Source organism: Gymnogyps californianus, chromosome 12 (genome assembly GCF_018139145.2).
Source record: "Gymnogyps californianus isolate 813 chromosome 12, ASM1813914v2, whole genome shotgun sequence".
NCBI classification, from domain to species: Eukaryota; Metazoa; Chordata; class Aves; order Accipitriformes; family Cathartidae; genus Gymnogyps; species Gymnogyps californianus.
In genome coordinates, this window is record NC_059482.1 from 22,885,414 (window position 1) to 22,897,067 (window position 11,654).

The window sequence follows — 11,654 nt, forward strand, 5'->3', positions numbered from 1 at the left end:
ATGGTTAAGAAACATAAGATTCTGGCTGTGTTACTAATGCTCAGCAATAACCTATTCAGGCTTAGTCCTCTGTTAAACACTATTAAACCTCAAGATTTTTTGGATCACTGTGATTCAAAAAGAAACCAGGTAAAAGGATTCTGCTAAGAAAGCAGACAAGCTAGCGTTTCTTCACTGGCAGAAGAGGTTAAGCTTACAAAAGTTTAAATAGATTCACATAATTTTGTCTTGCAGGCTGCAGACAGGGACAGGATAAGCTCAAGAGGGGCACAGAGCCACGTCTGAACATACAATCCACATGACTGCTGATGGACAGATGAAATGATTTCAGCTAGCATCGCAAAACTACCACAGAAAGACAGAAAAGCTACCACATTGCCTCAGGCTGAGCGCTCTAGTCCACCCCTACAAATCGGATCTTAAACAACTACAACCACCTTTGCTCCAGTTGCTTTTGAAATGATGGTATAAAATTAAAATTAAGATGCCACAGCCTAAGCCGACATATCCCACAGACTGATGTGCTTCCCAAAAGCACTGAGCAGTCACTCCTAGCAATTAAAAGGACAACATTTAGGGCAATGAATCAAACACTGAAAATGAATTTCAGGACCACCAAAAGAAGAAGGATGACAGGTTTGGAAGGAAGATAGTGAGTGGGAAGGATGTATTACATCCTCTTCCCCAGAAAAGTAACTGAGGAAAAGAGCTAGAACTAGACAAACGTGAGGAAAAAATTCTGTCACACGGTTGAGGTGACACTGTCCGTGTGTAAGGCCAGCTAGTACAGACTGACACTTCTCACCGACTACTTTTGCCTGGACCAGAAGGAGCACCGAGGTGTCAGTCCTAGAATTTCAAGTTACGTGCAATTTCAAGCAATGATTGTGCTGAACACAGGCACAGGTTGACTGATTAAATACTCTGGAAGGGGCAGAATTATCGACCTTCCCCCTGCAAGCTGCTATTCTGGAAAGGCTACAAAATAAGTTGTAGTTTTAAGGTTGCATTCACATCTAACCATTACACAAAGACTGATATGAAGCATGTTTTGACCAGATACTGGATTTTTTCTTTATCCATGGCCAGGCGCCAGACAAAAAGGTTGCCAGCCTCATCCAGGCACGCCAGCTGGTTGGAGTTGAGATGAGCAAAAGCCAGGTCTGCCACACCGCCTGTGAATCCTTTCAGCAAGGTCCGCTCAGCAGTGCTGACGCTCAACACCCGCACCATAGCGGAGCCATTACTGGCAGCTGCAGAAGAGACAGAGGGAGAAGTCACCATCTATCCGTGCGGCTTCCCCACAGGACTGCCTTTGTTTCCAGTCGTCAGCATTTCCAGCACCCCTCCTGCCATCAGCTGTCACTGGCAGCGCTCTGAAAACCCGTATCAATAGGTACCACGTTAACAAGCCCTTTCAAGACATGCACAAATATTCACTGCACTTTTCAGCGTTGGTGCAGAAGATTGGAACGGCAGCATCAAGGACTTTGCCTGCCTTGCAAGGGGCAGCTTAACTCCCCATATCTTCTGTTTCTTGAGCACTGCAAATTCTAAGTTGTTCTACTTAAAAAGAAAGCAACAGAAGTTGACTTCTCATAATTCCCAGGATTATTCTCATGAAAGATGCCTTCATTAAATGCAAGGCCTTAAATCTTTATCCCGAGCTCATGATAAAGCTACCAGACCTCCAAGACTGACCTCCAGTGACAGTGAATTAATTTTAATTGCAATTTTATTTTCACTAACTGGAGAAAAGGAGTCACTGAGAGGCAGGTAGCTCAAATACATGTTCTGTAAGGGGAATGTAAAAAGCATAAACATTCACCTGTCAAGAAGCACTGCTTTTTGGCTTGCGTGACTAAAAAGAACATGCTCCAGAGCATGCACATACCAAGCAAAGTTTCCAGCTTCCCCATTTCAGACAAATATCACTATAATGCAGGCAGTCTTATGGAGACCATATTGCTTCCACCTCTTGATGCCCAAGCCAGCCCTAGCAGACCACTCAGCTTTCCGTAGTGTTACTGCACCCAAGCTTTAATACTTTAAAAAAGGGTGAGACACCCTAAAGCTGCTCTAAAATAACCTCAGCTAAGAAAAAAACACAGAAGCAGAGTAGTAGATTTCATAAAATGCCTGACAAACTGATGGGTGCCAGAACTAAGAAGAAAGGGAAGAGCTGATGGAGCCCCAAACACTGTGTGCTTACATGAGAGCAGAAAGAGACATTGCAGATGACGAAGTGTTCATTTGTTTCATACATGTTGTGAAACAACCTTTCCCTGTGTTGTTCTGCTTTTCCTTCCTACTGCAAAATACACCGCATCCGCATTGCTCTTTGGCTCCTCTAAATTTAGCCTTAAACTCAACTCTAAATTTATGCAAGCAAATCCATCACAAACATTTATCTGCTCAAATTACCACAGGGCTGTTTCTGTGCTTAGCTACAGAGAAGCTTGTTTGCCGCAGAAATATTTAATTAGAGGAGTAATCTGAACATCAGCTTACTGTCCAGTGAAACCAATGTTTCCTCCATCCCCACTGAGTCCTCCTCTTTCTTTTATTTCTAACTTCAGACAAGCTTTCTTCCTCAGTGGAAACTCTCCTACATGACCAACTCTTCTCTCCCCTGTAGCTTCACTTATATTCCCACTACAACAGCACCCTGATCTGGGTATTGCAACACGTGTTTCAATTATTGCCTGCTACCTTCTTCTGATGCAAACTTTGCCTCTTTTAGAGATACACAGAGCAAAAGAATACAAATCACATCCAAGACAAGAAGGCATCTCACCTCTAATGGCATAAGCCAGGTAAGAGTTTGAAACAGCTATCAGATTGCCATAATAGTATTTCTGCTCCCAGTCATATCTGGCAACAGGCTGTATTTTCACCTGCTCAGGAGAAAGGAAACAAAACATGAGAAATGTCTAGAATTAACTTTTTCCTGCGAAAAACACCTGCCAAATATACAATTTCCTCTAGGGAAGATCTGTAATGCTTAATAGGAAACTGTCAGAAGCCGCAGTCGGTAGGAAGAATTGCACGTGGAATGCCAGGTAGCAGAGCCCTCAACATTCAGAGTTCTGGAGGCCGATGAATGTTTCCTTCCATTGCAAGAAGGAATGCAACTCACCGAATTTGTCATGCTGCAGAACAACGCTTGACCCTGCAACTACAGCAAAGCAGCCTTTACCTCTTTATTAGCACTGTGTCTGGACTCCCAGTTCTTGGAAACTTTTTTGAAATACAGAAACACATTTGCCGCATGGGCACTTGCTTTTTAGTTTTAATACTGCTTTCCAAGAAACTGAGAATCCTGGTCTTATTTGATAAGCACTGTCTTTGTGAGCAAAGAATTAAGAAATACTATGGAAATTATGGCAATGATCCTCCCTTTCATTTTTATCTTCAGTATTATCTATGAAAAACAATAACATCGTACAGTATTCATTTACTATTTCTGTGGTCCCTTAATTTGCTGCACATTAAGGAACAAAATGATATAATATGGAAAAGGGCCGAGAGGATCAAGAGCAGAGTTCTCTCTCCTAATTACTAGCATTTATTCTGAGCATGTCTTAGTACTCTGCTACAGCACTAGTTCTAATCTCAACATATGGGTTCTCCTGCAGCTTTGATCTGCTGGGTGGAGCCCTCAGCAGGACTGAGGCTACCAAACCATTAAGAGCAACCCTCCCTCCATAGCGACGACCTTCCAGTGAAGAAACAATCAGCAGGAAAAGCTCGTTTGCGAAGGGAGGGCATTTTCCCAGGAACCTACAGCTTAGATCATGGACTTATTGCTGAAAATTAGAGGCTAACTTGCCCAGATTCTGGAATAACAGTAACAAGTCAGCTACAAGATACCGCTCCAATTTTTTCCCCCTTGTTAAGCTCTTTGACAAACTTCTACCTAATTACAAGCTCCTATAACACAGGAAAGAAGATAGCAATTTCTCTTTAAAATATTCAAGCATGAGCTGTTGTTACTAAAAAAGAGACAGAACTATGCTTTCTCTTGCTCCTTACCTTGTTACTCCCTCTGGCCTTACTGGTGATGCTGGAATCACTGCTGGCCACTATCTCCACATCTTTTGCCGATATCACTACGCAAGTGGAGCTGTCATCACCGGAAAGGCAGCTTTTAAGAAAAACAAAGCGGGGGGGGGGGGGGGGGGAATATCAGACAAGACTCACAGGAAGAGAACAGAGGTCAGGTATTTGCTATTCATAATTTTAACAGCAATGCAGAAGGAATATCTGTGCATTGAGGAGGTTTGAGCTGAACAACTGAAAAGAGAAACTACTTTCGGTTAAGAGTCTCCCTTCCCCATGTGTCAGAGGTTTGAGAGCACCAAACACGTGGTTTGTTCAGCTTAAAAACCTCCAGTCGATTTGACTTGAGCACAGACCTACATTGGGTTAAAGTAACCTTGACCACCACCCGACACTGGAAGGCGCAAAGAGACCAAAGCCAACCAGTTGAACCTCATCAACAACAGTGCACGCTGCCCATGGTTCTCACGGCATCCTCTCTCAAAACTCTGGCTAGAGAACCCAAACAAAAGCTATTTACATGAGCTCTAATGTTAAAGAGTCAGCACATGAAACCAAGCATTACACTAATTAGACTGATGTGGATTTGCAGTTGTGGATTTGTATTATTACTCCCATGACAAATGCAAAATATTCTATATGTGTCTGTTCTCTTGCATATAAGCAGTAAAAGCACATGTACTGTCCAAAAACACACCGATGTATATGCACAACTCAGCAAAGAGTTAGGTAGAAATCTAGCTCAGGATCATTCGTCCTGTTTTAAGTTATGTGGAGAGAAATACTTCGACGAGCGCAAGGTCTACCGTACTGCGAACTGGTATAAGTTACCCCTCAGGTAACTTGGGTCCCTGAAGGAGTCCAGCTGGAGGTCTACATGAGAACGCCAAGTTTCACCCAGAGCCCTGCTAATTTACCTCCATCCTGACTTGCAACGTCCACCATGCGACCAGTCCTGCTCCCCTTCTCTCTAAACAGCTCTGCCGATACTCTTCAGTTCCTGAGCAGCAAGGACGGCAGGCTCCATGCATCAGCCTCACAAAAGCTACAAAAGCTCTGAGCAACAGCATGGACTCACAACTGTCACCTGAACTCAACGTAAAACTCATTGTCAGATTCCCAACATGCTTGTCCAGGCTCACCAGAACTGATTTTTAACCGTTTTCTATTCACTCTCAACCTTTTTCCAACAAAACGTACATGACTTGCTTCTCCTGCAGGGCTCCCAAAGAAATGCTGCGATGCACTGGCTTAGCCAAAGAAGGTCCATCTCCGGCCACGATGGGATCAGGCACCAGCAGTCCATTCAGGTCTCCATTATACGAATTTGACGGTCTCTGGTTCTCATTCACTGAACCTAGGGAAAAGCATGACCAACTGTGCACAATATCCATTTAAAAGAAGTAACACTGCATGAAATACACTACCTCCAGATGTTTTTTGTCAGGTTCTACTGGTCTATCAGGCAGAACATGCCAAATTGGTTGGGAAAAGTATTCTTTTCCAAAAAAGGATGTGTAAGAGACCTCCCATGAAAGAAACTTACCTCCACACAAATGACTGAAGTCGTAGCTCTTTTCTTACACAAGCAATCCCAGCAGACCAGAAAAACACCAAAGAACAGGTACAAAGAACTTACCAGGTTCAAGGAGCAAATAGTCCTGGATCAGAAAGACTAGGCTGGTAATTCAGGTTTACTGAATCAAGTGCCAGACCAAAGGGTTCTTGAAGGGTCATTTCTAACCCTCATGCCTGCAGAGAGATCTCTGAAGTCCAGCAACACAGTGGTTAGCTGCAACGTTAGGGGTTGGCTGGAAATAATACATTTGTTACTTTCCAAAACTGGCTTCTGACTGAGACCTGACCTCAAACTCCAGGTGTTTGAGTAACTGAGCTATGAAATTGTGCAGCTGTGCCTACAGGATTCCCCCTATTTTTCCCTTGGTCAACTAGGCACATAGAAGTTTACAGCACTCAAGTTTTGCGTAAAGCAATCATTTGTTCAGAGCTTGAGCTCTGCTTTGAAGAGTGCATGTGCCCTAACTTCATATATTTGGCCTAGCACAAGTTGCATGGTGGCCTCCATGCCTTCTGAAAGGCTTTTAGAAGGGGACAGATGTAACAGGGGGGGAAGGAGACTCCTCTCTATTTCACTAGCAAGGTAAATAGTTGACGATCCCCACTGGAGAGCATGCCCACTCCATCTGCACTTACACATCAGTACACTGAAGTCAAAGCCTCCTGTCTCAGAAAAATCCTCGCTTGAAATTTTCACTGGTTTTGAAAACTGAAATTTCGTATACTGTTGCCAGGTAACAACTGCTGCCGAGCTCTTGCAAAATGGCTGCTCCCAGGACCAGAAGCTCCACTGTTACTGGCACACGTAACAAACCTAAACATAACTGTGGGCAAGAGGCACGTCCTTTGAAAGTAAGGCAACCTTTCAATTACCCAATAGGCTTTAACACATCAGGATGAGTGCTGCTGCCTACAAAAATAACTGCAACTATTATTTATTTGCTAGAAGTATATTTAAAACTTGCCGGTTTGTGAACAGAGTCATTAAATCAGCAACTACGCTATGGACACAAAAAGCCTGTGCAGCGACAGGGTATCCCGACGCAGAGGCCATTTGGCCGCTCACCTCAGTTTACCTGCACTGCATGAAGAAAACAGCAGTGGCACTCATGCAGCGCAAGGAAACTTCAGGCCAGGGAACGCGATCCTGTAACCACCTAAGGCATTTGTGCTGTGCTTGCTGTTGCAAGATTAAGATGCATCCCTTATTCCTATAGCATTTGGTGGGTGCTTGTCCAGTTGCAGCTACTTCCAGTGACTGCAATTCATCCTTTGCGACCAAAAGCAGGAAAATATTCACTACAGAAAAAGCATCCAGGCTGCCAGAGAAAGACAATATGTTCTTTGCTCTATTTGCAGCAACAGGAATGCCTCACATAAGTATTTCTGCTCTTTTATGGACAGCAGGACAGTGACGTTCGCTCCATGGGAAAGGGAAGGAGGAAACACTCCCCAGAGGCTAATGGGCACCAGAACAGTACACCAAAGTTCAGGAATGGGGCTTAGCCCATCACTGTCTTAGCGGGAGCCAGACAAGCACAGATGCTGCCTGCACACAGTCCTGAAGGCACAAAAGAAGGGAAGAGGCTCAGTGTTTAGTAGGTACATGAACAAAACCAAAACGTTAACGTAGATTAGTAGATCTAGGCCTTCAAAGGGAAAGAAGTGCAGTCATATTCATTACGTTTTCAAAGAGCAGGAAAGCAGGAGCAATCAGAGCTGAGATACTGAACTCTTCCTGCTCCCCCCCCCCGCCCCCGCATCAGGGACGCTACTTTGTACTAAACAGTGACGTCCCTGATAAACGCCACACGAGCAGGGTGAGCCCACGTAACACTTCGTTATCAGCAGAGATTTCAGCACGAATTGAAGGATCCTGCCCACAGCCCCAACAGGGACTCTCCTCCAGAGCACGCTGGCATTGACGGCCCGTCTACGTGCCCCATCTGGGAGGTCCATGGTTTGATGGTGCAGATCCCCATTGCTGAGGGCATGGCATCAAAAAAGCGCAAGGGCTACTGAAGCAATGGATGATGTTTGCCAAAACCAGGAGAAAACTGTGTCAAGAGAGACTTCGGTGGTGGATCGCATTTTTACAGTCACCAAACCCAGCAGAACTAATAAAGTATTGTGACAGTTGTAGCCTCTTTAGAGCAGGGAGTGTTTCTTGTCACCTGCCTGGACAGCACCCAGAATAACATAATGCTGCTCATAGCTACACGCACCTAGTACTGCAAAACTTTCTTCGTGGCAATTACCTTGGAAAGCAGCTACACTAGTCTCTGCTGGGTATTAAAATCTGTAAGTGAAACCCAGGGTATAACGGAAACTGGAACTAGAGAGGACCTTGACTGCAGCAACTTTATGCCCGACAAGACTAGCCCTACACAGGCAATTCATGAGGCTGCTTTTATTCTCTTTCAAAAGCCTTGAAGGATCCCCCAGTTTCCCTCTCCTCTGACATCCTAACAGGATTTTCAGAGGCTTTCAGTTAACAAACATGTACTCTTGCTCTTCGCTTTATTATGTCCAGTTCTTTCAAGTCTACTTGCTATTAGCCAGGCAGCGATTTCTGCTGAGAACAACCACAGGTTCCTTACTGCTTGACTTACTGTCCATTTGCTCCTTTTCCTCTCAACTGCCTTCTTGTGCGCTAGAGCTGACAGAGAAGGTATAAAGAGAACGAATAGGAAAGAAGAAAAATGAAAAGAAATAAGCCATACTCAGTAAATAACTCCTTTGCTTCAACCAGCAAGAGAAGCTGCTTCAGGAGAAAGTCAAGTCACCTTGAGAGAACAGAAACAACTCCAACCATTTCCCAACCATGATACATCCTTTCAGTTCAGAAACTGCTTGTGAAACAAGTGTTCCCCATCTCTGCACTGAGTTCTCCTTTCAGTCTTTCAAGTACAGAGCGCTGCACTGTGAAGGAAAAATGTATTTTCTTATAAGATTCATAATCCGGGAGCACCCAAGTGCTCCAGAAACAAGAGAAACTACTTCAAGTAACGAGAAGTTTCTCTATGGGTAGTAAAAACTAACGAAGCTGGCTTCCTGTAGGTTTGCTCCATCACCTCATGCGCCTCTACACCCCTCCCACAACAATCCTGCATCCAACCTCTCATCCTTTTGGCCAAGCAAAAGGCAGCACACGCGGCAGTTGCTTTGGAGGTAGCACATTCATACTGACTCTCAGGACGCTTAAAAGCTACGTTATTCCTGCTTTTCCCTCAACAGGAGCACAACATGGAAATAAATTCTGTCCTATACACAAGGGCTGGTTTTTTTGCAAAACATTCATGGTCTCAGCCTCCTTCAGACCATTACCTCATCAGGTTTGACTGAAACACCATGCTAGGTTCAAAAAGCTATAAGGAGGGTTGAGAGAGATGCTAGGCTACAGGGGAGCGGGAACACGTTTTATACGGCTGACTCCTAAGCCTGCTGCTGTTCACCACTGCTATTTTTACAGGCAGAAGGGAGTCCACTGAACTCTGAGCAGAGAAGTACAATAGCTGAAAGCAAAGGGAGAAGACTCACAACCACTTTAACAGAGATATTTGTGATCCCATTTCACATTCAAATAAGAAGGAGAGCGAAAAGTTTGTGGGAAGGGTGGAGAGGGCACTGATCTCAGAGAGGCCTGATAGCCCTGTCCGCTGAGCCCAGCGAGACACCTGGGAAAAACTCGAGGTATTCTTAACAAAGGAGGGAGACGTGGGTCGAGGAGGTCGGTGCTGTTCAGTTCTCAGCGGCAACATCTCAGATAAAACGAGCCCAGAGACCCGCGGCAGCAGCGACCTTTGGGTCCGAACTGCTCCGGCTCTGCTCAGCGACAAGAATCCTCTCCCACAAGCGAGGGTCCTCAAGTTGAGTCGCTGGCTCCTCTCCTTACCCGGCTGGTACCCACCTCGCCGCTGGCTCCCGGGCTCTTCGGGGAGAGAGGCAGGGCCGAGCGGGACACCCCCCCCCCAGCCCTGGGCGGGACGGAGCCGGCGGAGGGCGATGCCACCGGCGCCCCGAGGGGGAGACGGGCCCGGCCTGGCCCAGCCCCGGAGCGCGGCCGCCTGACAGACGGCGGAGCGCCGGTGCACCGCCTGAGGAGGGTCCCGCAGCCCCGGCCCAGGACAGGACAGCGCGGCCGCCGGCCCTGTGCGGCGGCCCCGCCCCGGCCAGGCCCACCGGCGGCGGCCTGCCTGCGCCCCCTCGGTCCCGGCCCCTCACCTCCCGGCCGGTCCAGCTTGAGGATGTCCCGCAGGTGCTGGGTCGCGTCCTCGATGTCGATGCTGGAGGAGGAGGCCATGGGGCCCGGCCCGCTTCCCGCCGCCGCCCGCACAACCGCCACCGCGCTGCCCCGACCCGGCCCGCCGCCCACGCTTCCGCCTCCGGTCCGGGCCCTTGGTGCGCCGGGCGGAAACCGCTGCCGGGACGGAGGGTTCCGGGTGCGGCGGGGGCGGAGCCAGCCCGGCTCCGGGCGGGGCGGGCGGCAGGGCCGGGACCGGGGGGCTCTCCCCCGCCGCCCCCTTCCGCCTCCCCGCGGGGCCGGGACGCCGCTGGCCCCGCCGGGGCAGCCGGGCTGCCCGCTGCCACCAGCCCGGGCGCTGAGGGGGAAGCAGCCCGCTGCCGCAGGCCTCAAGGGCCTACACCGGCCCCGGCCCCCTCGGGGCATCTTCTCGATGGCCCTGGTGTTACGGCCAATATGAATTCCCACTAGGTTCAATGCCATGAGGCGATACCTGAAGTCTCGCTCATAAAGGTTTAAGACTGGTTGTTTAGGGGGGGTAAAATAATCTCATACTGCTGCCCGGCCCTCCCACTGACCGCAGGCAGTTTTGCAGCCTTGGCCGTCTCTCCACACCGGCCTCCGGACTGGGGAGGTGACTGTTGGGGCTCAGTCCTAATGCTTGCACTAAACATGGGTGGGAGAAACAAGAGTGAAGAGACAGCAAATATACTGGGCCTCAAAAGCGACCTGTGGGTGTCAAAAACATTAAGCAATACCGATTTAGGGACACTGGTGTTTGTCTCCTCCAGGTAAGGAGCCGGGAGTGAGTGACCGCGGAGAAAGGCAGGAAAAAGAGCCCCAGGAAGATGTACACGTCCAAGTTCAGGGGATAACTGCTCTGAACTTGTAATGGCCTAAAAGAATCTCATTTTAGATAGTTTAAAAACTAACACCTGCCACACATATCATTCCTTGAACCTGACTTCTAAGCAAGCTCTTGGCTTACTGAGCTCGTTATTCAAAAGACCACCCTGACCTCACGGACTAGATCCTTGTGCAGGGCAAGGTTCATAAGCCAGGCCTATTCTTAGATCCTCCCTCCCCTGCCAGGCTTTATTTAGATCTGGAGCTACAAGAGAAGGATCCTTGCTTAGCAGTGACCGTACAAAATGCCTCCTCCTACTGAATGAGCTAATCTCTTCAAGTGATTAATTTTGAGCGCGACTTTCATAGCATAGAAGCAGTGACCGGAGAACAGTCCTGCCTTTGGAACAGGGAATATGTGAGAATGCTGCAATGCCGAACAGCAGGGCCCTAACACCAGCTTCCAAGAAAGCTCCGTTCCAATTCAAGGGCCAAAGCAGCCAGATTTGAGAACCGACCAGCTTGAGCACACCCCACCCCAGGCTTTCCGGACAAGTCTCGGAAAGGGAAATGCCAAGTTCATATACTTCAAAATCAAGCCCAGCGAGGCATGCCAATCCCTTGAAAACTGGGGCCTGATAGCTTAGCGAGGTCTGAAGGTAAAGCGAATGTGATTCTGCTCCTGTGCCATCTCATACGCTGGAAAGATTAATTTAATAAATCCCTTGACCGGTGGAATACCGCCACCCCCAGGGTGGAGGATACATGACAGCCAACCATGTTCTAAAAACCCGCACAGCAAAGGCAGCACTACTCAAATTATAAAGAAGGGATACTAGAAAGACAAACACAGAGCACGAATCTGGCCAGGGGTTTAGAGCTGGATACAAACTCCAGGAGGGCAGCGCTGGATTGACATCCTGTG

General features: G+C 47.7%; 1 protein-coding gene across 1 annotated transcript in view; it reads right to left on the reverse strand.

Moving 5' to 3' along the window:
* The window catches only part of EDC4 (enhancer of mRNA decapping 4), a 38,193-nt gene extending 28,250 nt beyond the window's left edge, over window positions 1-9,943 (reverse strand). The window contains 5 exon segments of the mRNA XM_050903986.1: window positions 1,064-1,253; window positions 2,798-2,897; window positions 4,036-4,147; window positions 5,263-5,419; window positions 9,865-9,943. Of these exon segments, the coding sequence (XP_050759943.1) occupies window positions 1,064-1,253; window positions 2,798-2,897; window positions 4,036-4,147; window positions 5,263-5,419; window positions 9,865-9,943 (638 nt within the window).
* Between the last annotated feature and the right edge of the window lie 1,711 nt (window positions 9,944-11,654).